The sequence below is a fragment of the Schistocerca piceifrons genome, unplaced genomic scaffold, assembly GCF_021461385.2.
Source record: "Schistocerca piceifrons isolate TAMUIC-IGC-003096 unplaced genomic scaffold, iqSchPice1.1 HiC_scaffold_835, whole genome shotgun sequence".
Classification (NCBI taxonomy): domain Eukaryota; kingdom Metazoa; phylum Arthropoda; class Insecta; order Orthoptera; family Acrididae; genus Schistocerca; species Schistocerca piceifrons.
The window spans coordinates 626,539-654,288 of NW_025729097.1; the positions used below are offsets into that span (position 1 = coordinate 626,539).

Here is a 27,750-nt window from a genome sequence, read left to right on the forward strand (position 1 = left end):
ATAAGAGCATTAGATACTGTGTTAGAAAAAGAACTTTGTGCCAGATTAACTGTTTGTATAGATGATTTGTTGATTGCTACTGAAAGTTGGGAAGAACATTGTGAACTATTGAACAAAACTCTCGTTGCTCTTCAAGCAGGAGGAATGACTTTGAAATTGAAGAAATGTGAATTTGTAGAACAGGAGATTAAGTTTTAGGACACATCGTAACTACAGATGGGATTGGCAAGGACCCAGAGAAGCTAAATGCAATTGAAAAGTGTTCTCCACCTAAGAACAGAAAACAACTGAAAGCATTTCTTGGTCTTTGTGGTTTTTATAGCAAATTTGCGAAGGGGTAAGCTTTTAATAGCCCATATTTGAACAGTTTGCTAAAGAAAAACAGTGCATATATTTGGACGTCAGAATGTCAGAAAGACTTCAGAGACTTGAAAACTGAGTTAATAAGAGAAACTATTTTACATCATCCTATTTTAAGTGAACCATTCCACATGATGATAGACAGTAGCGCATAGGGGATTAGTATTGAAATCTTTCAAGAAAGCACAGAATCTGTAGAAGCAAAACATAGAACTATAGCTTTTGCTAGTAGAGATCTAAGTAAATATGAGAAAAATAACACTATTTCAAAGAAAGAAGCTTCAACCATAATTTGGGGCTTAAAGAAATTTAGAAATTGCTTATGGGGCACAAAACTATTGTTCATACTGACCATAGAGCTTTAACTTTTTTGAAAGACTGTCGATTGTTTACTGGCAGGTTAAGTTAATGAGCTCTGTACTTACAACAGTTTGATTATGAAATTTTGTATATCAAAGGCAGTGAAAGTCATGTGGCTGATGCTTCATCTCCATTGCCAGAGGATATGAATAACCTACTGAAAGAATGTAATAAAGGTGGTAAGTTTCACATGAGATGTATCAAAGATGTTCCAGGTAGAAAAAGAACTGAACAGATTTGTAAGAGTATGCGGTCTGGAAATCTGTTAAAACAAATTTCATTAACCCCAACTTCCCACAAATCAGTTAATTTTATAAGATATTTAATGGAATATTGTATAGGAGGAAGATGCAAGTACTCAGGAATGGAAAGTTTATTGGCCTATGCAGTTTGAAAATGAAGTTATTGATTATTTCCATTTTGCCTTAGGGCACTGTCGTCTAAAAAGTGTATTGAGAAATTAACTGATGTAATTGTGATTAATGTGGGTGCCACCAAGCAAATTGCTGACAGAATTAAATCTTGTGATGTGTGTCATAGGGCACAAGTTGCTAACCAGACCAACCAGGGTACATGCAAAACACAGTGCCAAAAGACATCTTGGAATTGTTATCAGTAGATTTGTATGGTCCTCTCCCTAAAACATAAGGAAGTAGGTCTTATATTGTGGTATTTTTAGGAGTTTTCTCTAAATTTATTAAGTTTTACCCTATCAGAAAAGCTACTGCAAAAGCAATCTTTAGTAAAATGAATGAATATTTTAACACCATTGGTAAACCCAGAGCAGTCCTATCTGATAATGGACCTCAGTTTATTTCTAAAATATGGAAAGAAGGTATGAGACAACATGGTATACAAGTGAAATATAGTTTTACCTACCACCCTGCAAGTAACCCTGTCGAAAGGTATGTGTGGGCATTCGGAAGATTAGGTAGAACCTATTGCCACCCTAATCACAAGGCCTGGGGCAGATTTGTGACAGATTTTGAAAACGCCATGAGCACTCTCTACCATGAGACAATGGGGTTTACACCCAAATAAATTCTGTTGAACCATAAAAGCAAAAGAGTTATTGAAGAGATCTTGAAATTTCCACCTGTTTTAGGGATTAACTTGATGAGCAAAAAGAACTAGTTGGGAGGAGAATGAAATGAAAGTGGCTGTTAGATCGAAAAGGCATAATAAGTGCCTCAAAACAACTAAATTTAAACTTGGTGACTACGTTCTGGTGAAAGCACATGAAAAATCTAGTGAAATTAATGATGAAATTTCTAAATTTAAATACATTTACAATGGACCATTTGAAGTGCAAGGAGCTCCACATGCCAGTGCTTATTTTCTTCTATACCCTAGATCAAGAAAACCTTTGGGAGTTACAAACATTGTTAACCTAAAATAGTATGTCCACAGAAACAAATAATGAATGAAATCAAAACCCTCAGAGGGCACTGCACTCTATGCGATGCTAGGTGTCTGGCAAACACCAGGTACTCAAGTTATTGACAATACTATTTCCTTTTCTTTTCCTGTTGTCAATCTTCCTCTTCTAGCATTCAGAACTTCTACTATCATCTTTCCTTCTTCCCTATCAGAATAGATATCAGAATAAATAGATGTGTGTATGCTAAAGGGATGTGATAAATCCATGCAAAATACAGTAATTGTTTGTGGATAAAGAAGTAAATAAGTAATACACGTGCACTAGAAAATGACTAAACATGTTGTAAGTAAAGTGGGTACTGTAATAAGAAGTAGAAGCACGCAATGCAAATGAATGACTAAAGTTCTTGGAAGAAAGGTGTTCAAGAATAAGTAAAAGTAGAGTTTCAATGGATACTCTAGTATGATTAATGTCTAAAAGTTTTTGTATAAAAATGGTGATGAAAAGTTTGTAAAAAACAAGGGAAAAGTATCTACTATATGTGTATGAGTTAGAATTGAGATGTTCCTTTTTGTAAACCACAGGAGTTGACGGAATTCACTTGCAATAAAATATAAGATGATTTCCTGAGTTGATATGTGTAATGACCTAGAAGCGTGTGAAAAAGCAATGACAAATGAATAGAAAAAATCTCATTCTTGACTTAATCCTGCATATGACATTTAAATTCACAGGTTTATGATGTAGTCATTTGAAAAGAAATGTTTTTTGTTACCAGTGTCTAATATATGTGTTTAAGTTTCACATTCTGTATGACATAAAAAGATATATTGAACCAAATGTGTAATATTTACTGGAGATGATGTAATAGGGACTGCAAGGATAAAATTTCTGCAGTATAAAATAAAATAAAATGCCAAAAATGTGTTGTCGGGCAACAAACCAAAATAGTAAAGAGAATACAATAGAGTTAATGACAGAGGACTGCCAATTGCAGCAGGCAATAACAAAGACTTGCCAACCAGGGCAAGAATACAGTTAAAATATTTCCTTTTTAAAGAAAATTTGTACGTGTTTCTGTGTACCTAAATGTTTACAGACATGGTTTGCCAAGTGCTATTGCAGGCAACAAAATAAGCTGAATTTTCTGGATTAATGTTGTGTATGTTTTAATTATGAGTTGCAAAAATGGACTGACTATTTCTATAGAAGTCAGTGAAAAACAATATTAAATCTGATGTAACTATAGGTATGTCTGTGCAATCAACCAAAAATGGACTGTCTGGTTGTAACATGAGGGCAGTGGAAATTAAAGCTAGGTTCTAAATAAATATATTAGAGTGTTTATGTGCTTCTCTAGAACAAAAGTTTTGAATTGCTATTAATTAAATGTGCAATGTAGGATGCTTTTGTGTTTGGTTAATGTATGTCTTAGTTTATGTATATTTGCTTTTCTACAGAATGCTATACTTGTTTTATAAATGTGTAGGTTGTTTTATGAACTGGTTGTCTGTTAATGGATAATATATGTATGAGATGAAGATGATTAAGGATGTCCTGTTTAACGATGGATTTTTTTTTGTCTGTTTATAATAATGTTAAAATGACTTTCTCTGTAGTAAAGAAAATATTTGGACAGTCTGTGTATGAGATGATAATGGGTAATGATGTCCTGTTTTACGATAAACCTGTTATTCATAAAGTAAATGATATATATGCTTCTTTTTGAACAATCTTTTGGAAGAAATGTATGATTCTTCTTAGTGTATTTACTGTATGTATGTAACATGTTTTCTCTTACCCAACGAAAGTTGGATGGAATAATTTTTTTTTAGCCAGTACTACTTGAGTGTTATAGATGTTTGGGAAAGCTCACTGAACCATTGGGCATGTGTAACACCATAGTAAGATCTTATGTATTGTTGTTCTTCTGATTATTATGCTTTACATAAAGTGTATTTTCTTTAGTATGTGCTCTTGATATGTTGTACTATGTTTTCTCTTCATTGACTAATAGCTTTGGTTGTATTTGGAAATGGATGATTTTGGTTAAGTAATTTTGTATTGATTTGTTAATACAGGTAAATGCAATGTTTACTTAAAAATGTTTACTTTGTAATGGTACTTTGACTACCGCGCCTCCGCCAATACAAAGATATAATTTACGATCGCGCACGCAGAAGAGCGCTGCGCCAGCGACCGATTTTTATAAATAATTTTGTTCGTTTTTTTTTTTTTTACTTTTGCGTAGGTTTTTGTTTTTAACAACTAATTGATTAGACTCTCTCTCTTGTCTTCATACTAAAGACGTGTATTTTTCGGCGATGTGTTGAATGTGCTTTTGGGTGGAAATTAAAATTACATTACAAAGCGAGGTTGTTTCAATAGTGACTCGAGGTGGTTATCATCAAATATGTAAATTGATCATGACAGCGACAACTTGAAGAAGTTTTCAACAGACGGAGAAAAGTGAAAGACGGGTTGTCCTACAAGAGAAATTAGGAGGACAGCCATGAAGACTACATTGTAATTAATACTGTGTACCTAACAAGATTATAGGATAAATTTCAATTAGTTTCTGATGCTATTTCCGTACAGTCGCTTTTTGTAGTGTTGCCAACCCGGTCTGCCATGCACGGTCAAATTACAGCATGATCTTAATCAATAATATGAAGTCCACCTTATCTGTAACTGAAACCACCAAAATTCCAAACCCAATCAGATTTTCTATTTTATATTTTTCACGGCAGAACCCCGAGGAGAACAGTACACTACAACTTGATACTTGTAACTGCTGATCCAAATTTAGCTCTCTTGGTTCATGTTATGGTAAAATATGGAGTGGTTCCCCTCTAAACAGAAGTTATTTAGCACGTACAAAATGTGATTTGTGTGAGTGAAATCTTTTCATGAGAGTCAGTTGGAGGCTAGCTACTGTACAGTTGGCAGCTAGTGGTTGGGAAGTTAACTGTGCAGGTGTCGAGTTACGCTTTTAGTGCTTGGATTTGTTATGCCAAAGCCTTGGGTGGATGAATGGATTTAATATGATGCTCTGTGGCCTGTAAGTATTATATAACATGATGACCTCCATGAAGAAATAACAGAGTATTCGATTCGAATGGCAAGTCCCTCTGCCATCATATACTCGCCACCAATATTGCGCAATCACATTAACAGAGAGGTGAAATTATGAAGTGATGGATCAGCACAATTAGTATGTGCAAATACAAGTTAACTCATACCAAAATTTATGTGCATAACTTGATTCTGTTCCTCACCTAAATATCTCTCAGGATCCTCTCTGCTTGAACAATGATTTCTGAGTGTCCAGATTGTTAGAAATGATTATAAAAAAAAGAAAGACGATTAACTGGTTAAATTTGTTCAAAATTGAGTGAAATAGGTTATCTAAAAGTAATGTAGATTTTGGTAAAGTTGAAGAGGATGTAAGTGTAGCTTTGTGAAAACCTCCCAGTAATTGAACTTCTTCACTCTAAAGTTTTGTGATCTCTTAAATTACTTGCTTAACTTCTGGTTTCAAATGTAGACAACTGAGATGATAACAGACAACAAGCCATTTTGTGGTCACTTTAAAGTTAATGTTCTTAATGAATGGTTTGAAAACCAGTACCTAGTAAAAATATTCACTGTAAAATCAGTTATAAAAATGCATAAAAGGTGAATCAATATTTCAGAAAGAGAATTCCAAAAGTTGGCATTCTTTAAATTATTCATGAAAGTGGGATAGTTTGTTTTATTGTAGTAGTAAAGATTAGGGGATTCCTCATTGAAAGTTGCACAAAATGCACAAATTTACATGATAGTAGTAAGTTCTAATGGCTTTTGAAATTTATGTTGAGTTTTGTGCACATTGTGTGTTAAAAGGTCCAATTTCAGTTTATGAGCACCCATTTACTGTTTTATTCTGACTGAAGGTAAGGTTACTATGAATGCCATTATCCATGAAAACAGTTACTTTTTTGCTTTTAAAGAATAGAGTGAATCTTAATGCAAGTGAAATTTAATTGAATTCGTGCTGTGTTGAAAATATCACAAAATGAAACTAGACCTGTGTCCAATCTCCAGTTAGTGTAGGCTTGCAATTGTTGTGCTGATTAAGTTACTCAGGTTTGACAAAGTATTTAAAATTGATGAGTGTACCAATGTCTTTTGTGTTTCAGAGGCCAATCATGTTTTACAATAACTGCTAGTATCCACTTTACCACTTTTTTGCTTGTGATTGGTTTCACTGCATTTTCGTAGGAAACAAGTATAGACTGAGTTTTTCCACTAAAACTGGCTACTTTTTCTTTAAAAGAAATGTTTCGCATTTCTATGCCTAATTAGTCTGGCGACCGTATTCTATTTCATTTGAGTACGTTTGAGTAATTAAAACTTTATCTAAATTGGATTAGACACTTTCTTTGTTTTTATGTATCTTTCATTTCACGTCCAATAAGCAAAAAATGGTTCAAATGGTTCAAAAAATGGTTCAAATGGCTCTGAGCACTATGGGACTTAACTGCTGTGGTCATCAGTCCCCTAGAACTTAGAACTACTGAAACTTAACTAACCTAAGGACATCACACACATCCATGCCCGAGGCAGGATTCGAACCTGCGACCGTAGCAGTCCCGCGGTTCCGGACTGAGCGCCTAGAACCGCTAGACCACCGCAGCCGGCTCCAATAAGCAAAATGCTCTAGGCATTTCATGGTTAAATTTTGCAAAAATTCTCACATTATACTGCATCTACATACCAAAATTGGCTATAAATATTATATCTATATACTAAATGGTGCAGTATAGTGTTACACATGACTTTTCCCATGCCAGGACAATTTGTTCAATTGTGGCACAGTGCATAGTAAACCAAATTTGGTAAATAGATACCACATGTGTAGGCTGTTAGTGTCATACCCTCCCACATGTGCACCAAAGTTAACGTAGGCTGCAAATACCTTGCTAAAGAAATAGGTTTCAACCTCCTGAATCTACTCTGTAAACTTGGCCAATTTTTAATCAGTTATGGTATATGGGGGTCAGATCAGGGACTGAGGGGAACGAACAGGATTGGGTTGATTTTGGGGGAAGAGACCAAACCGCAAGGTCATCGGTGTCATCAGATTAGGGAAGGATGAGGAAGGACGTCGGCCGTGCCCTTTCAAAGGAACCATCCCGGCATTTGCCTGAAGCGATTCAGGGAAATCATGGAAAACGTAAATCAGGATGGGCGGACACGGGATGGAACCGTTGTCCTCCTAAATACGGTAGATGGAATTAGCATTATTTTCACAGTTTGGCCATATCGATTCAAGTGTCCATTGGAGGCGCCCATGATAGCGATAAATAAATCACTCCTTATTCTAAATAAATCTATCCCTATAGCTGAGTATGCTTCTGGATGAACATCGTAACTTTGAACTACAAATAGAGAAAACTGGCAGAAAAGGTATAAATGTGATGAATAAAGTTATAACCGTAGCTAACAGGCAACAACAATCAGAGTTTACCATCAATCTATATTAGCATCAATTACAGGATATCGTGTGAGACTTTGGGCTCATAGGTTGGAGCTAGTTGAGACAGCTGCATTAGTGAGGAGAGTTCAGTCAGGAGTGCTGCCAAAATTAATGGGTGTCTATTGAACTGCCCCATATGATGCTTTGTCAGTAATTCTAGGAATATGCTCACTATAGTTGGAAAATAAAAAAAAACTGGTCTTTTACTGGCTACAGAAAGGCAATCAAATGAAAGTATGAAGGATGCCTGGAACTGAGGCCAATCCTAAAAAGTAATAAATAAAAGATTACATATTACAACTGTGGCAAAACGAGTGGGAGGGAGTAAAAACGAGGTTTCTTAACCCGTTGAGTGGACTGATTCATTAGCTGACTGTTATGGCCCTTATGCTAAGTATCTATACAAAATTAGAAGATAGATACATGATAGCTGTTCCTGGGACAGTGCAGGCACACCAGAACACACATTGTGGGAGTGCATGATCTGTGAAGATAAATAATAACCAAATAATAGTAAATAATAAATAATAAATCACTACTCAGTTCAGTTCAAGTCCTTGATTATCCAGTTAATGAAACCTCTCATGGCTTGGCACCTGTCTGCTAATGCAATCCACCTACTATGCCAAGAACACTGTAGTGTTATTCTAACGCTGATTTTCGGAAGGGAAACTCATTTATAGCTGTGTTTGTAGATTGTACACACATGTGAGTCTTGTTCTGCTGTCCGTCAATATCATAGGTTACCACATGCCTATCCTAAAATCCATGATGCTGTGTGGTGCTCTGAATAATTTAGCATAACTAATAGGTGGAAGCACTGAGTACTAATGAACAGTTAATTAATTCATTCCATGTGAGGACGAACCTGAATCACATAATTATCTATGCTTTTTTGTTTAACGTTACCCACTCATCTATGGTTTAATAAATCTTGTGTGAAATTCCTTAGAAATCTACTCCTACAGCTATCAGTATCAAGATTTTACTTTAAATACTGATCCTAATTGCTGTGCGTTGTTTGAAAAGAATATTACTTCAGCTGGTATTGGCCAGTGGAGACCAAAGAGACTCAAGTTGATTACCCTTGTCTACAAGAAGTCAGTGGGTAAATTGTTTCCCATTGCCACTTTTAAATCCATTGAGCATTAATCTCATTAATGGTGTTCCATTACAATGCTAGTGAACTTGCATTTGAACCACCACAACTAGCCTGTTGGATATAACTGATGATACTCGAAAATCTCTTATTGTCATAGTTCATAAACCGAGTCATTCAGTTCAATGGTTACGTTTTATTTGATAAACCTTGGTACAACGTTTTGGCAGGCACTCAGGTCTGTCTCCAGTAAGTCCTTACATTTTATTTAATTGACACTGCCAGAATCTTTTGATAGACAGTTGGATCCTGTCAAGAAATCTCATTTCCAGTAAAGTGAAAGTAATAGTTATGTCTTATTTTGTGTCCCTGTCAGGATAGAACTTTTGATATGATTTCGTATACACTAGTTAGGTGGTAATATTGGCTTATACATATTTTGTAGGTATATTATATCAATATTAATATTGATGATTACTCATGTTTATCACTGTCCTAGAGGTACTATGCAGGTGCTGCATTAGCAGAATGTCACAGCAAAGTTTGCAGCTAGTCATGTATGAATTGGCATACCTACATCCGACGGCACTTCCTCCTTAGGCCAGGGATCAGTTAGTTATACATGCAACCCTTGTCTGGTACTAAGTTTCTAACGGTCAGAACGACCATAACACCTCTTTCATCATGAACATATCATACTGTACAATCCAGTACTTTCCTTGCGCAGAATGCAGTAACACTGACTTTTTAAAATGATTTTTTCAACCAACACTACTGTTTATACACATCATTCATACAAAGTTTTCTCAGTATTATTAGGATTCACAGAATCAACATTTATATGAAAATTATTAACAATTTTTATTACATAATTAACTATTCAATTTTAAATAAAAATATTAATCATTAATGAAAAATAGAAAATTATAAGAAATATTATACTTAGATCATATACGAAACGTTAAAATAACTGCAGCATTTACAATATTAACACTTTCACTGTCTCAGACGTGCTGGGTGTAATGTGGATACTGCTGGCCAAATTATTATACCTGTGCTGTCATGAAATACTTATCATCTGATCTTTGGAAAAGTATTGCGTGAAGAAGTTTCGTCTTTGCACGTACTACTGTCTGACATCTTATCTCCATAAGGTACAGAATTTCATTTCCTTCTTGTCATATTTCACTATGTCAAATTAAGTAAAACATTGCACGAAATATGGAAGAGTTTCCATAACTAATAACACATTGCATTAACCGTGTGTATGTTTAATTTTACTTCATTCGTTGCATTATAGGAAATGTAGATAAAATATGGAAATTTTATTTCAAACTTAGTTCAGATCGTTATCTCATTCCGTCCTCCAGTTATTGATTTTTATATCTGTTGGACACTTCCGTGAAATGCGTTCATTTCCGTCCCTGTGCATCATAGTAATGTGATCGTAATCAACATAATATTTCATAAACCGTTCGAGATAGTGAAACAAGGTTTACGCAAATGACAGCACTCAAAGACGTACATTGTTTGTATGATGAATAATCGAAACTTTTCTGTTAATCGAGATGAAGTAGCTGCTATGCAGCAGGGAGAGGTCGGCAGAGTGGGACACATAAATACGTCAACAGTGCTTTAGGAAATCCCAGGGAGCGCACTTACACGTGCCCTCAGTGTGCTGGTGTAAGCTGTCGCCAGCACAGCAGTTGGCAAAGATGATATGCAAAGTTCAGTAGTAGACGCCTCTAAAAGGCGGATTGTGGCGCCCTGAAAGTATTCCAAGTTCGGAGTTGTCATGGTCGCGCGGACCGCTCGGCAGGCCGACCACGTGGTGCCGGACGTTGGCCGAAGCAAGAGGGCTGCAGCCCGGCCACGAGGCTGGCAGTTCCACGGTGAGGCTGCGTCAGTGAAAGAGGCTTGCACGCCGAGAGTGCCAAAGGTGGCGGACTCTGTGAAACCATCGTGGCAGACATTTCGCAGTTTGTATAGATGTTAATACTAGCCAGATGAATCATGATACCTCAAAAAGAAACATGTAAATTACTATCATTTGCACGACGATTCTGATGCTGTAATCAGATTTTCAATATCTTTATTAGTTTAAAGTTTAGTATCTGCGGGTAAATTGTACAAGTAACACCCAGCAGTGAATTTCCAAAATGTAAACACTTCATTCGATTTCGTCGATCGACGTGTCTTTGGAAAGCTATTAGATTAAACCTAAAGTGGTATGAATTACAGGCATCTAACGTCAATAGTACAGGAGTTATTGGAGGTGAAAATAGCCGATTACTATAGATAGCGTCAGGCCATAAGTACTCCACAGCATGCTTATAAATATATTTATTCATCTGTGTCTTTGTTTAAATCCGATATATGCTATTCGTGAAGAAAATGGTCAATTATTTACCGTGTTTTAGAAAGCACGGAGACATTAGGCTACTGGGTTACTTTGGCTCGCTATTCCTTTGATATATGTTTATATAATTTGTTGATGTATTTAATAATGGATGTTAGAGCTTGTTTATAGTCCAGCCGTAGGAATATTTATTTAATTTCAAGTTATTTAGATGTAAATCCAGTATTTCGAGAGTGTTTGATGTTTGTGAGCGTACTTTGGCTCGAAGACATGGCGGGAGCGCTCTAGCCAATCACAGCGCTCGTGAATGGGGAGACTCGGTGGAAGTGGGAGAGGGGTACGGCAGAGGACACGGGGGAGGTGCTTGACGCGGCAGTCGAGGCAGAGACTTGGAGAGTGGGCAGCGGTTTGCGCCTGGTCGCCACAGATAGAAATACTTCGGAATGCCGACGTTTGCACTTGTGAGATTTCCGTGGCTTCTACAGTGAAGACGTAGTGTGCCTGTAGAAGTGAATATCTCGCGAGCTATGTTGTCGTTCATAACTAATTACGTGCAGTAGGAATCTATTGTTTTCCTGTCATTCAACTTATATTTTATTTAATTATTGGACCATCGACACCAATAAGTGTTCTCCAGAAATATATACCACATTGTCAAAAGTACTTCTACTGTCGTACTCATCATTTAAAGTCGTTAAGATAATCTGCAGATTTATTTAATTGCAATGCTTCATTTATAAACGTTTTTTTTACGTCCTAAATTCGCAGTTGTTGAGTCATAGGAAGCTTCGACCATTCGATTCATGTGTACATCCATATTGTATACTGTAGACTCAGCTGTATTTGGCCTGTAATGCGACAACTACGTATCCCAGCTCCTAGACAACGAAACCAGCCAAAACTTTTCATATTGCAACTCTGTCGCAGGGTACATAGTTGAGGGCCATCCATTCACATCATCACATTTTTATTGAGAACGCCCGCACGCTGAATCAAGCGCGCCTGTCACGAGAGAGGCCAGAGACACACCCACAAGCAAGATGTCGCCAACGCCCTCTAGGCCTCACTCACGAACTCAAACTCCTGTTTGGCATCTGTCAGTACGTTTGCAGAGCACATCACAGCCTATGACAGTACATTGTGACCAGATTGTTAACTATAGTGGGACTAGCAATGACACTAAAGTTTGTAATATCAAGGTTACCGATATTGCGTGCAAGAGGACTATTACTGATGAACTTGTACCAAAACGCATGAACTCTATTGAAATTAAGTAAAAGTCTGTTCATGTAAATAAAGAACCATATTAGTCCACGTGTGCATTTGTAGTGTAGAAAGAGGATACCAACCATCCATAACAACGTCTGCTCCCTTGCTTCCTTGCGGTACAAGACTCCACACTCAGTAACTGTGGTGCAGCGGAACACGACGATTTAGCTCGTCCACAGCAGTTCAGTGCTTAGCAAAAAATTTATATCTGTAGCTGTTGAGCTACAGAAAACAAACATATTTAAAACCGGCCTTTTGTTCGGTCTCAAAAGAACTGTGTATGCAAAGCTTTACACTGTTCAGCGAAGATGAGAAGAAAAGTTTCTCTCATGTGACAGAACTCTCACAGACGTACCGTTATCCCGCTAGCTGTCCATCAAGTTTTGACATAATCTATGTTCAGAGACCATGTTCAGATGGCTGTGTGATGAATATTGTTTTCAGGATGCTGCTGATCTCGTACTGAGGGACATGAAGCCTTCGGTGTATGGGGCAACGATAGACACTCCAGAAGAGTTGATTTTTCATTTGGTTAAAGAATCTAGACGTATCAGGGGTCCCACATCACTCCAACTGCACACGCTCCACACAATTACAGAGCCTACACCAGCTTCAACAGACCGCTACGACCATGCAGTGTCCACCGATTCATGAGGTTCTCACCATACCCGTACAGGTCCATCCGCTCGTCTGACCAGGCGACATATTTGCAGTCATCAAGACTCAAATGTCGGTATAGCCAGGCCTAGGCTAGGCATAAAGCTTTGTGTCGTGCATTCATCAAGGGTACATGATTGGGGCCTCAGCTCTGAAAGCCGGTATCGATGAGGTTTCATTGAATGGTACGCACGCTGGCACTTGGTGATGGCCCAGCATTGAAATATGTAGCAAATTGCGGAAGGGTTGCACTTCCGTCACGTTGAACGAATGTCTTCAGTCGATGTTGGTACGTTCTTGCAGGATCTTTTTGGGCCGCAGCTATGTCGGAGATTTGATGTTTTACAAGATTCCTAATATTCACGGTACACTGAAATGCTCGTATCGGAAAATCCTCTCTTGAGCCCTACCTTGGAAATGCTGTGTCCATTGTTCCGACTGTAACACCACTTTAAAACTCACTTAAATCTTGATAATCTGTCATTGCAGCACAAGTAACCGATCTAACAACTTCTCCAGACACTTGTAGTCTTATGTAGGCGTTTCCGACCGCAGCGCCGTATTCTGCCTGTTTACATATCCCTGCATTTGAATACACATACCTATGCCAGTTCCTTTGGCGCATTAGTGAACACGAGTCAGTTGGTTGTTTTGATGGAATTGGGCATTGCTATGGCGATGGCAGCAATGGGTAAATGTAATTGCGCGACGTTTTCAGCAACGTCTCTAAAACCATACTAGTCAAGCAGCAGTGTTAACAACGTCTGTGAATATCACTAGCGTCGCGAAATTCACGGATGCCTAGTGGGGAATCGACGCTCCAGTGACGTTTCTGTAACATTTAAAGTGATTCTTTTTATCTCTTCCAAACACTGTAATATTTGCTATATGTAGGTTTTTACATCCTATTGGGCAGGAGTCTCTAGATACGTCGAACTGGAGTAATCAGCTTGCAATAGAACTAGGGGGAGAGTTGCCAACCAGTCGAGGAACCAGCAATGAAAAGCACACCAGTAGTTAACGCAGGTCACATGGGAAATTACGGAAAATGTGAAACCACACATCATTAGCTGTTTACGAGGCTCAGTCCTCGACCTGGAATACAGTAGGGAGTCACCAGTGCACAAAAATGAAGTGGCTGACTGAGAAAATTATTCTTACCTAAACTCTCGATGTCACCTACAAACTGTAGGTCGAAGAACCAGTTGTAATAATAGAAGGAATACAGTGCGTCGGCGAGACCAAACATTTGTGACGCCCGTCGATGTCGAGCGACGCACAGCGCAGTAAAGTCGTCCCTGAAGGAGAGGAACCGCTCGTGGTAGGACAGTAGGTCATGATTCAACAGAGGTCGTCTGTAACAAAAAAAGTTGCGACGTTAAAAGTTAAAAACAAGTTAATTCAGCGTGCCAGATCATGTGCAGCTCACGTGTGATGTAGAGGTATCCGCAAAGTATTTACTTTCAGCACTGGAGGGTGCACTGGTATGAAACTTCACGGCAAATTAAAATTGTGTGTCGGTCTGTCACTAGAACATTTTGCTCAAATAAAAGTCGTTTATTGTGATGAATTACGATGAATTACAGTGTTATACATGGAGGTGACAAAAGTCTGGGGGTAGCGATATGCACATGCACAAACGGCAACAGTATCACGTACACGAAGTTTAAAAGGGGAGGGCTTTGGTGGAGCTGTCATTTGTAATCAGGCGGTTCACGTGAGAAGGGTTTCTACGCGATTACGATCGCATGACAGGTATCACCAGACTCTGAACACGGAATGCTAGTTGGATCTGGACGCATAGGCATTTTGGAAATCGTTAGAGAATTCAATATTCCGAGATTGACAGTTCCAAGAGAGTGTGCCAAAAATACCAAATATCCGGCATTACTTCTCATTACGGACAACACAGTGGCCGATGGTCTCAACCACCGAGAGCAGCACTGTTTGCGTAGAGTTGTCAGTGCTAACAGGCAAGCAATTCTGTGTGAAACAACCACAGAAATCAGTGTTGGACGTAAGACGAACGTATCCGTTAGGAAAGTGCAATGCAATTTGTTGTCAATGGGGAATGATAGTAGAAGATGCTGCTACTGCTCCTGTGCTAGTGACCGTATTGGTTGCGCCCTAGAGTAAGGGAAACTGTGGCATTTTCAGATGTTTCCCGATTTCATTGTGTAGGAGCTGATGGTAGGGTCTGAGTGTAGACCACACACCATAAAGCCGTGAACCCAAGTTCCCAACAAGGCAGTGTGCAAGCTGATGGTGGCTCCGTAATGGAATGAACAGGGTCCTCTGGTCCATCTGGACTGATAAATGACTGGAAACGGTCTCGTTCGGCTACTTGGAGACCATTTGCAGTCGTTCATGCAGTAATGTTCCCAAACAAAGTTGGAAATTTTATAGAGCACCATGCACCATGTCAGTAGCGGGACAGAGGGGTAGTCAGGTTGTCTACATTAGAGGCAGGTATGCACTCAGGGGGAAACCTATTGTTCTCCTTTGTTTGACAGGTACTTAACGTACTATTCTGCTAAATGCTTTACCATGTTGCGGCACTTAACCTATTGTCCCTTCCAGCCCCTCCCACTCCCCTCCCCCCTCAGGAAGGGGATGCTGACGCATTTTGTTAGTGCAGGTTACCTACATCGTGGGCAGTATGCATTCAGAGGCAATCCTATTGTTCTCCTTTGATTGACAGGTACTTAACCTATTGTCCTGTTAAGTGGTTTTCCATGTCACTGCAGTTAACCTATTGTCCCCCTCCCCACCCACACTAACTCCCGCGCCCCCTCACTGCTACAGGTACACTTTGAGGTGTGAGTTATTGGAATAGCCCCTGTCACTACTATTTCACATGATGACACAAGTACCATTAGACCTGTGACGTCACAGACATACTGATGGGACTCCCATCGCAAATTCACGATGGGGGCCATGATGGCGCACGTACCGTTACCGAAGATGGCGGCGGCGGAAATTCAAAAAGTGCCATTCGCCCCTTGCAGGTGGGAAACTCAAATTTTGTCATTTTTTCGCGAGGGCCACACTCACTTGGACTTGCAAGGAAATAGTTAAAGTCTCCACCACGAACCTCAACCAGCTGCCACATCCCCTTACCAACCCATGTTAGCAGGCTAACAGGTACTAACGTGCACTAACACGTACTAAAGTACACAGCGCATGATGTCATCTAAGATGGCGTCTGTGATATTAGTTGATGACGGATGTGCCACACACCACCTGGTGGGAAGTTGGAATTTCGACGGGAAGATAGGTCAATTGGGCTACCTCTGCTAACCTAACACCCCTCCTCTTCCCACAAAAAAATGGTGGGAAGTTCAAATTGCAACAGGATAATGCAACATACCTAAGAAAATGGCAGGAAAAAAGAGCACCTGCACTGACCTAATTCACCCAACCAACACCTCTTTCTAGGAATTGGTAGGAAAATGACTCAGTTGATCGATCATTTGGAGGGTATTTGATTGCTCTGTATGGAATATTGTTTAAACAATTAAGAAAATTTGTGGAATATATGGAAAAGGTATATTGTTTATTTATAAGAAATTCAGTTTGTGGGGGTTGGATTTCTCTGGCTCATCATTCTCTGCTGTTTGGAAACATCTAGGTCTTGTAATAATCAATTACATGGGGAAAACATGTTGTGTAACGTAATGTTCAGCACTGTACTCTGGTTGTTTAACCTAATGTTTGGCCCTTTGTCGGCACTTAACCTGTTGTTCTGTTAAATGGTTTTCATTGTCATCCCCATCCCTTTAAACTATTGAACTGCGTTTCACATAAAAAGTATTCAAATTAACTTAGTGTGCTGCAATTAACCTGCTGCTCTGCTCCATGTCACCCACGCATACACTGCCTCCCCTTAACTACTGTACCGCTAATACCACATTGACATAAAAAATTTATGCAAATTAAATAAATCGATATTCTTCACATGTATGGTGTAGTTGTTTGTAATTTGTGGCATCCTATTGGTCTTTGAGTATTGTTTGTACGTATGGGGGCTCTTACCAGTTGGTTCTGATTCAAGAGATTGAGAAGGTTCAGAGAAGAACAGCAAGATTCGTGACTGGTACCTTTAACCATCACGAGAGTGTTACAAATCTCATTGAAAATTTGAAGTGGAACACACTTGCAGATAGACTACGCACTAAATGGAAGGGCTGCTCACTAAATTCAAAATCCTATCTTTGCCGAGGATGCAGAGCATATATTATTACCACCAACTTTCATATCGAACAATGATCACCATTCGAAGATAAGGGAAATTGGAGCTCATACTGAGGTGATCAGACAGACGTTTTTCCCACACACAAACTGAGAGTGGAACAGAAGGAGGGAAATATAACTTTGGTGTGAATAGTGCCCTCCACCACACACCGCTTGGTGGCTAGCAGAATATATATTTAGATGGACTATAGTTTAAATAAAAGATTGCTAATAATAAAAAACACATCCCACCACCTGACACCTGACGCTGCACTGGCACTCCCAGCGAAGCTATGACGCAATAGTTTGGGCTCTGTGAGTGTGAGACGCTGTCATCTCTTTCATACTGTACACTTGAGAAATTCCTATCGAAATACGTGTTCACCTAGGCACCATTGCTGGTGTGATGACACACAGCTGCAGTTCAGTCCACCACCTAGAGATGTTGCAATGCTTCCCAGGGCACATTCCTAACAGGAGATCCTGTCCACCAGTGAACTTACCCGTCAAACTGCTGGTCTGGGAGCACCATCTGCCATTGTTTCCTGCAGACGAGACTTTCAGAGACAAAATTATTTTGCACAGATCGCTACATTGCACTGACAGTTAAACCCTGTAAAAATTGTCTACAGATCGCCAAATACATACAAGACTCACAAGAATATTTAACAGTCTAACTACAATTAAATATTACGATTGCAACTGCAGTCTGACACCGATAGATGTGCAGCTAATGTTTCCTCTGGAACGAATCTCATTATCTACAGTGCACATGCTGTAATTTCCCATGTAAAAAATCGCTTGTGGTTATCGATGTCCCTAATATTTACGTCCCACACGATAGGACACACAGTCATCTTCTCTAGTCATGCCACACCATAAACCACAGTAACTTTACAATGCAGTATATACAGATTTTGCACAAACAGTGCAGTTATCGTTTGTATCTGCACAGCATCCAAAAAAAGGCCCACACTCACACTGGCTATATGTCTCGATTCTCCTCAGTCCTAGGAAATTACCCGACAAAGTCGTCGAATCATCACTTCTGGAAGGTGCTGCACCCTGCCGAGATTCTTCAAACAAGTGTTATGAAGGGCAGGCGCCTGGCACTGTGTGGTAATGAATACCCCATCCGCGGATGTAATGCTAAGAAAGGCGTCACAGACGCGGGCTGGCGTACTGAATCAATATCACTTCTGACAGACAACAAGGAAAATACTAGGGTACGCTTACGGGGTGCCGATGAGAGGATGTATTGTAACAGCTGTATTGACTGTCCTGTTTGTACACTATAGGAGGTCCAGATGAACACTTGCATTGCTATATTGTGCAGCTGCTTAGGAAAAATAATCTATCACCACCTATGTTCGGATATACTTCCCGATGCATTGAAATCACAATTCACCATGTTCAATCCATCATTCTGTTATGACTAGACATACACAATCTTTTTTCTTTATACATGAATAGTAGTTTGATTACGTCCCACAAACGTATGTCAGAACATAAGCCATGGTACCTTCACATTCAAGCAGCAGCATAACATTTCCGATCGTTAACAGTAAACCTGTCTGTCATCAGAGGACTTCCATCTCATGTGTGATGAGACGTGACACATCCCAGTAAACGAACTTTGATTTATGTGATGTACTCCATCCTCCTGCCGCATATTGGGAGTAAAATATAGACTTCAGCGTCATAACTAAGTTAGTGATACTGCATTCCCAGTGTACATATTTGCCCGACAGGAGTGCTGTTTACAGAGTTAGTGACAGATCGACTTAACATCTAAGGTCATCAGTACTCTAGACTAAGAACTACTTAAACCTAACTAACCTAAGGACAGCACACATATCCATGCCCGAGGCAGGATTCGAACCTGCGACCGTAGCAGTCCCGCAGTTCCGGACTGCAGCGCCAGATTCGCACGGCCACCGCGGCCGGCCTGGAGTGAGGGGAGGGGGGTTATGTTAGGGGAGGTAGCCCAGTTGACATATCTTCCCACCGAAATTTCAACATCCCGCCAGTGGGGTGTGGCACTTGCATCATCAACTGATGTCACAGCCGCCATCTTAGATGACGCTATGCACTGTGCACGTTAGTACACGTTAGTGCACGTTAGAACACGTTAGACCACCAAGGATGTGGTGGTCAGTTGAAGATCATGGCGGAGACTTTAACTATTTCCTTCAAAGTCTAGGTGGGTATGGCACTCACAAAAACTCATTCTAAATCTAGGTGAGCATGACCCTCGCGAAAAACTGACAAAATTTGAATTTGCCATCTGTGAGGGGGTATGGCACTTTTTGAATTTCCCACCACGACCATTTTGGGTAACGATACTTGCGCCATCATGGCAGCCATCTTGGATTTGCGATGGGAGGTCAATCAGTGTGTCTGTGACATCATAGCTCTAATTGTACTTGTGTCATCATGTGAAATAGTAGTGACAGTTTCTATTCCAGTAATTCAGACTTCAAAGTGTACCTGCAGCAGTGAAAGGGGCAGGGGAGTTGGAGTGGGAGGGGGGGGGGGACAATACGTTATCTGCAGTGACTTGGAAAACCACTTAATGGGACAATAGGTTAAGTATGTGTCAATCAAAGGAGAACAATAGGATTGCCTCTGAGTGCATACCTGCCCCTGATGGAAGCAACCTGCAGTAACAAAATGGCCTCACACCCCCATTCTCCCACTACTCATGTCATGAGGTAATAATTATTTGCAACTGGTTCAAAGGACATTCTGGACAATCAAGGACATGAGTGCCATGGAACACTAATTTAACGTAATTGTGAGGTCAGTTTTTGCACAAAATCGTGCACTGGAAACACTTTTGCTATTATGGATGGTTACAGAGGCAGCATGATTCAATATTTCTGCAGGGGATTTCCAATGAATCAATGCCGCATGTAGCTGCTGCACTACTCCAGGCAAATGGAGACCTGATACGATATTACTAGGTATCCCATGACTTTAGTCTCTTCAGAGTACAAATTCCAATGCAAACATTTACCCTTATCAACACACCCTTCAAATAATACCCATAATGCATGGAATATTTTGGGGTAAGGCGGCAGTAACAGTATCCATTTAGGAGAGGAGCGAAGTAGCTGAACGTCATGTCAATCATGAGATGCCCAGTGACTTCACCAAAGGTCTGTTTATTTTCCTTTACATTCAAAACAATTTTAGAATAGGGGTTTTATGCACCCATTAGGGCACTTGTTGAGACATACGTTTTATCGGTATGAATTTGCAGGGCCAGTAAGGTAGGAAGAATAACCATTACTGAAGGAGTGGCGGTGGTGCATGGCAGTAGCTGTTAGCACGCACCAAGGCGGCGTGGGAGTCGCTGCTGGAGTACTCGTTGTTATTCTTGCTAGTAAATATGGATTAAAGTGAATGTAGATTAAAGAGGGAATACTCTATTGAACGTAGGCAGAAAATTTCGATTTAAAAAAAAAAATGTATGTAACGTGAAAGGAACTACTGAGACAACCTAATGAATCCATGGACCCTGTATGACAGCAAGGGCTGTTCAAGCTGGTGGAGGCTCTGTAATGGTGTGGGGCGTGTGCAGTTGGAGTGATGTGGGATCCCTGATGAGTCTAGATACGACTCTGACAGGTGACACATACATAAGTAGCTTGTCTGTTCACCTGTGTCCATTCATGTCCATTGTGCATTCTGACAGACTTGGACAAATCCAGTAGGACAGTGCGACATGCCCGAAATATTATGTAAGATTAGAGTGTGTTTGAGGCATACAAGCCTACAATAGCTTGTTTAAATCTAATGTGGTGTCGTTACCGAATGAAGTTCACTTAGAAATTTCAGTTTGTCTTGTAGACACTGCATCAGCATTTCATAGGAAATGACCAAAAACTGGTGGCTTTAGAAGTTAATGACGTTCAGTTAATTAAAAAACAAATGAAAAACGAGAATTGTCACATTTAACATAAGCAGCAGTGATTCACTGGATAAAGTGTATGCAAATCTCTTTCTAGTATAAGAGATCTATTTAAAATCAAATGTAATGAGGTTGCAGGTGAACTGTCTTTTGATCTAAGATTGCGGTGAAATAGAGATATGGATTTGATAGCTATTTTCGCCAGCCATCGTTAGGTAGCTATCTAAGGCACCCTGAAAAGCGAAGCATTGTGCACTTATGGAATAACGTACAATTACCGGAAATTAAATTTACCTGACTCAGTCAAAAGTTACCCACGTCACACCACATGGAAATACAAATGGAGACAGGAGGGTGATGGGTAACGTATCAGGTTCGTATGAAGTCCGATCATGTACATTAACGACAAAGGGACTGCACAAAGTAAAATTCTTGAAGGTACCAAGGAGAGTAAAACAGAAACGGCCCAAGAAAATAGTATGGCTTAACGCATATGGAAACGAAACCAATCACCCATGTGAAGAGAACATAGACATCGTAAATACGTGTATGGGGATTGAATAAAGGAGTCTGCTAAAGACAGGGAGGACACTAGTATTGTCTCATGTGACTGTGTTGCAAAAGAGGTATATTTCAACAAGCCAAGAATGAATCCACTGAAAGATAAGTCGCTAAACATTTGCAATTCAGAAAATGATATTTATGAGAGAAGGGAGAAGTATAAATCAGATTATAAAGAAATGACAAACGAGAAACAAAAGTAAAGTCGAAGCTACATCGATCTGATACCGGATGAAGAGAAAATGGATACATTTGACGAAAAAAAGTATTTATTAGAAACTAGTGAAGAGTACAAAATTTAAACTGATCGCAGTAGTCTATACCAAGTAACCTCAGGGGATGCACAACTGTTCTGCAGCTATGAAATTCGCCATTATAGGGCCCATAGCTACGGTGGTGCTATCTAGTTTATATCACAATTCTGCACTACAGCCAACTCTCCTGTCAAGAGTACTCTTTAATCGTGGATCTAAGGGGACTGAAGTAGAAGTAAGTGTGACACTCAATTATGGAGTAATAGATTGAGTCTCAGAATTAAACAAAATCTCTGCGCTGTGCAGCTATACAGAACATGCGGATAAGGAGCATAAGGGCTCAAGTTCATGTTTGGTAATCTCTCCATTTAGGTTTTTTGTATGGCAATGCATTCTTCAAATATCGTGTCAATCTTTAAAGCATAAACCTAAATTCTTTTAACTATACCTAATAACAAAAATGCTAAACAAATGGAAGTCACAGAAATCATGAACATAAAATAGATCAAGTGACACGATAGTCTTTGACAGGTGCATATATGTGAAAATATAAAGTCACATGGGTGGATAAGATGTACTCAGAAACACGCAAAATATATCCTGTAGTATCAACGACACAGCACCTAAAAAATCACTGCTCCCCTATGGAGACGTAATTGACACTAAAGTTTGATGAGTATACAGAAATAAACGTGAAAGAATAAGGATAAGAACAGATAAGTGAATAACACTATAAGGATAGTAGATATTTGCGTTAATAAGTCAAAAAAGTAGGACTTGGGAGGAAACCAGCTGGAGGAGGCAGCACATTAAAGTGTATAAAGGAGTCGAAAGTAACAAAACACTAAATAGCGTTAACACCTTGCAGTGGACTACAGATTAATAAGATATGTGAAGGGGAAGGAAGTGAGAGAATATCCAATAATATAAACAACTGGCACTTGTTTAAAACGAATTCATTTTGTAGGTGTTCAGGTAAGCCTCGCCACCTCCCAAGTTAGTAAGAGGATATTGGGTAGGAGGACTCATTCCCCATGTTGGTGTTGCTGTGGTCTTCAGTCTGAAGACTGGTTTGATGCATCTCTCCATGTTATTCTATCCTTTGCAAGCCTCTTCATGCCCGAGTAACGACTGCAGCCTACACCGCTCTGAATCTGCTTGCTGAATTCATCCATTAGTCTCCCTCTATGATTTTTATCCATCACGCTTCCTTCCAGTACTAAATTGGTGATCCCTTTATGCCTCAGAACATGTCCTGCCAATCGATCCCTTCTTCTAGTCGTGCCACAGACTCCTCTTCTCCCCACTTCTGTTCAGTACCTCCTCTTTAGTTATGTGATCTACCCTACCTAACAGTCACCACCCATATCTTTCTGAGTTGTCGTACACTATTTCCTTGCTCACTTTGATTAACCCTTCTACACCTACATTATCGTTGTGGACCTGTATATCCACAGCAGTTACCACGTTGAACGTAGCTGAGGACAAATGATCTACTTCCTTTCATGTCTCAACTCCCCTATCACTGAAATGATTCGTCTGTCTACCTCCTCAGACGCATAACTGCACATATCCTTCATCTGATTGAAAGTGATCACGAGTTCATGCAAAAGTCAACCCTTATTCTCACTCCATCTCATATCCACCCCACAATAACCCACGTAAAATAATTCTAGAACAGTACCATAAAATCTAGGACGTTTACTGGAAGCTTGTACAGACTCAAATCAGAAAATACCTTGTCACTCTCCATATCCTGAAGGTATATCCGATACAAATTCCTTCCTGCAGCAAATTTCAACGAAAGTCACTATCACACACACACACACACACACACACACACACATACACACACACTCATCCCAGCTATCAGTCCCATTTAAATTCTCCCTACTCCTTGACCTCTTGAAATATTCAAAGAATCTCATGGGTACTACTGTTCCTTCTTTCTCACCAATGTCTTGAACACACTAACTCGCCACTAGGAATTAGAGAGATGCCACAGCAATATACTTCATACAAAAAGACGCCTGAACTGACGACAGACAAGCTCTGAGTATACCAACTATAAACTCAAGTACTGGCAAGCTTTCTATTGACTTACCAGCCATGATCCACTCAACATTACCCTCTCTTTCTCAATAATCAACCCCTGACTGACAGTCTAACAAGGACCCTCTTGAGTCCAAGATCACAACTTCAGTCTTTAGTAAAGCTAATTTCAAAGCGTTGTGTTAACAATTCTGACAGGAAGAACATTAGCTGCAAATGACTCACCATGTGCATCAGGAGGGTGACAGAAAATAAGTGTCCAGGAGGTGCACAGGTCATACTTCTAATGGCACGTATGTATTATGCTTCACAGACAGACATTGTCGATATTCAACACATGTTAAAAGCAAACCATGAAATTGCACTATGAACACCAAATGAAAAATAGTGCGTCATAGTCGTCAAAGAGGTGCCAACCATCAAGACCCAAGGCGAACTTCTTTGGGGTTACAAACCGAAAAGGACGTCCAACTGCATATTCACTCTTAAAGAAAGCATACAGAATCATATTGGTGTAATAGGGTGGTGAAAACAGATGGAATGTGATTCATCCAGCCTAATGCAGAACAGCATGCCGAAGAGCTTATTGTGAAACTGATATCCTTGAAGACATAGCTCCAGAAAGTGCTATAATATGGTTTATAGACGTGCAAAAAGCAGACATCCAGAGGTCGAATTTACGCAGTGGTTCCAGGTGGTGTGAAATGCAATGTCACACATTTTTTGGGAGGAATAGTTTGCTCTAAAGGAGCATGATTTTTATCTGGAGACGAGGAATCAAGCAAAAGCAAGTTAAATGGACCAGCGATTGGCCCAAACCACTGCTCTTGCCATTGCTGTTGTTTTCTTACGCCGCTATTCCATTCTTGCTTTCTGTGACATAAATATATCCTACTGCCCTTGCAAGATCACACACACGAGAAAGAGTCGTAGGGAGCAGAGCACCTTCAGCTTGTCGCAGCACAATAAATAACTTTATAGCCGATTTACCATCAAGTTAAACAATCGGTATAATTGTATACTAATGTATTGAGGCATTGATTTTACTCGACTTTGACACAACTCTCTTAGTACCTCTAATTTCCTGGATTCCTTTTAAATGCATTTCTTCTTCAAACAAATTCCTTACTGAAGGATAGAATAATCATCTACAAATTTTCGGGTCGATTCCGTATTTTGCAGTGCATATCACGTGGACACTTCGTTTGAAATGTCGTTATCTTATGTCTTCCAATTCTATAGCACTGTTTCAAGTTATGCTACCGTCTACTACTTCCCTTGAAATCACTGTAATCTACGTCACACACAATTTGATGTGCATAACGTAGTAGGTAACTATCATGGACATCCCATAAATTTTATCAAGAAACCTTGAAACGCGCGGAGATCAGTTTTTGTAAAAAGTCCTTCTTGTTCTACCCTGAATATTTGTCCTTTTTCTTATGCAGAACACGGTCATACTGCTGTGGAATTATTCGAAACCTATTCACAGTTGCGTTATTCCTATGCTGCGGATGATCTTCGATGTATGTTATTATGTTTAATACCCGCTCCTTGGACAACGATTTGCCTTTACTACGTTTCAATGGAGCCGAGATTTCTGGCTCCCTGCCCTACAAGTGTGATGAACTACATAGCTGGGACTCGTTTCAGTATCAGTTTCACTTGTTAAGCACATATTATCATCATTGCACTCGTTATTTATACCATCTGTACAGTCAAACATATACGATGCCACACATCCCACTGAATCATCTTGCAGAAGTCTTAATATTTTATCTGCCACTTCTTTCTCACTCTGCAAAAATCCCTGTGTTTCTTTCTGACGAATCATCAACTTCGTGAAGTGTTGTTGTAGATATATTACAATGTTTGTTTCTTAATTGTTGCCATTGCTCTGCTTCATATCAGCACCACTAGCATTGTAACACTATTGCGAGTTACTCGTTGACTAAGCAGTTCACTTATGTTCCATAGCCTCATGTTGTGCTCGCAGCTGGAGACCTCCAGTCCCACCCCTGTTGCCATTGGCAGTCAATATTGTGGTTGCATGATAGACAATATGTGAGCAGTCGAATGCCACAAACATCATTGGCCTTTTGCCACCCCGCACTCAAAGGGGTCGTCGTAAGTATAGTAAAACTTGTCGCCCTCCACCTCCAAGACACACTCACCATCCTCGACAATCCCAAGCTGGCCACTCCGTGACCCCACATGCCCAGTGGTGGAGAGGCATACACGTTGTACCTCTCACTTCTATCTTCCAGTATTTATGCACTGTGCTATGAGCTGATTTAAAACCGCACGTCACAGTGTAAGACATGAAAACTATGACCAATTACCACCCCACACCCTCCTATCGACACCTCTTCATCTTTTGTTTAATCGTTATCGCTGGTTAGCCCTTAGATTAATATAACTTTTGTACGCTCTTCCTTCCCTAACTGGTGCCATCATCTAGGCTAGACGTGGAAATACACGTTATTAGCATGACTTTCCTCGATTAGACAAATTGTTTTAGCCCTGTTTGACCTCTATACTAGGTTTATGTGTCAAGTACCACAAATTTTCAGAGGTTCTCACCGTTTCCATAAATTATGTAAACTTATGTAGTATCTGGCAGCAACGGTATTTGACTGTTGTCCACTAGTCACATTCTCTGCTCAGTTCTGAATTAAATTATCGCAGCTGTTTACGTAACTGTAAAAAATACGTACGAGGGGAAGGAATGGAATAAAAATTCATGAATAGTAATTAGTTCGACAAAAGTTACAAAGTATACTCGCTTTTACCTAAGTATATAAGTCCCAGGCCTGTTCTTGTGTTCTTCCACTTTGTAGTACGCCATCTGCTCGCTGACGGATTGCACATCATGAACCCAGCCGCTTAATCTCGTGTGCAGCATGTCTCTCAGATGTTTCATGCTGTTAATCCATTCATGGCGTTGCAGATCATTTGAGTGGATACGCTGAGACACACAGAAGGTGGTTCAAATTACTTACAGTATTCACAATTAGCAGCCAACTTTAAGTTACACGTGTAGGTGCCACTATTGCATAATGCTTAAGTTAATGCCAGCTTATGACTAAATATTCAGTTTTGTACAACATATTATAACATTAATGCAAAGTGGGTTGTATTGATGTCTTATCAAACACACGATTCTCAAGCTACAAAGTCAGTTCAGAGAGTTGCATTTATTTGTACACAATGGAGTCGAATTAATGTGACCACCACCTACATTCGACGTTAACACATACTAGCTATGGATGTGTATGGGTAGTTATAAATAAACTTTCCCTAAACAGATTATAAATGGATCTAATGGATACGTTCGTCATACGCCCCGCACTGCTTTCTGCCGTTATTTCACGCAGTGCTGGTTGTCTGTTAGCAGTGACAGCTGTAGTCAAACGCCGCTGCTCTCGATCATCAACCGAAGGGTGTCAGCCACTGCATTGTCCGTGGTGAGAGGAAATCCCTGAAATTTGCTATTCTCGGCACAGTCTTTATACTGTAGGCAGCAGGATACTGAATTCTCTGACGATTCCCGAAATGGAATTGCCCGTGCATCTAGCTCCAACTACTATTCCGCGCACAAAGCGTGTTAATTGCCGTGGTACGATCGTAACCACGTCACACATGAATCACCTGAGTACAGTCGGCAGCTGCGCCAATGCTCTGCCCTTCCACGCCTTGTGCACGCGACATTACCACCATCAGTAAGT

The 27,750-nt window shown here is 39.8% G+C and overlaps 1 protein-coding gene across 1 annotated transcript in view; it reads right to left on the reverse strand.

The window, feature by feature from the left end:
- LOC124770902 overlaps positions 1-27,750 on the reverse strand; it is a 146,858-nt gene that overhangs the window by 99,746 nt on the left and 19,362 nt on the right. Inside the window, exons 4-5 of the mRNA XM_047249219.1 lie at positions 26,815-26,990; positions 14,168-14,361 (exon numbers count right to left, since the gene is read on the reverse strand). Coding sequence (XP_047105175.1) covers positions 14,168-14,361; positions 26,815-26,990 — 370 coding nt within the window. The remainder of the gene's footprint in view (positions 1-14,167; positions 14,362-26,814; positions 26,991-27,750) is intronic.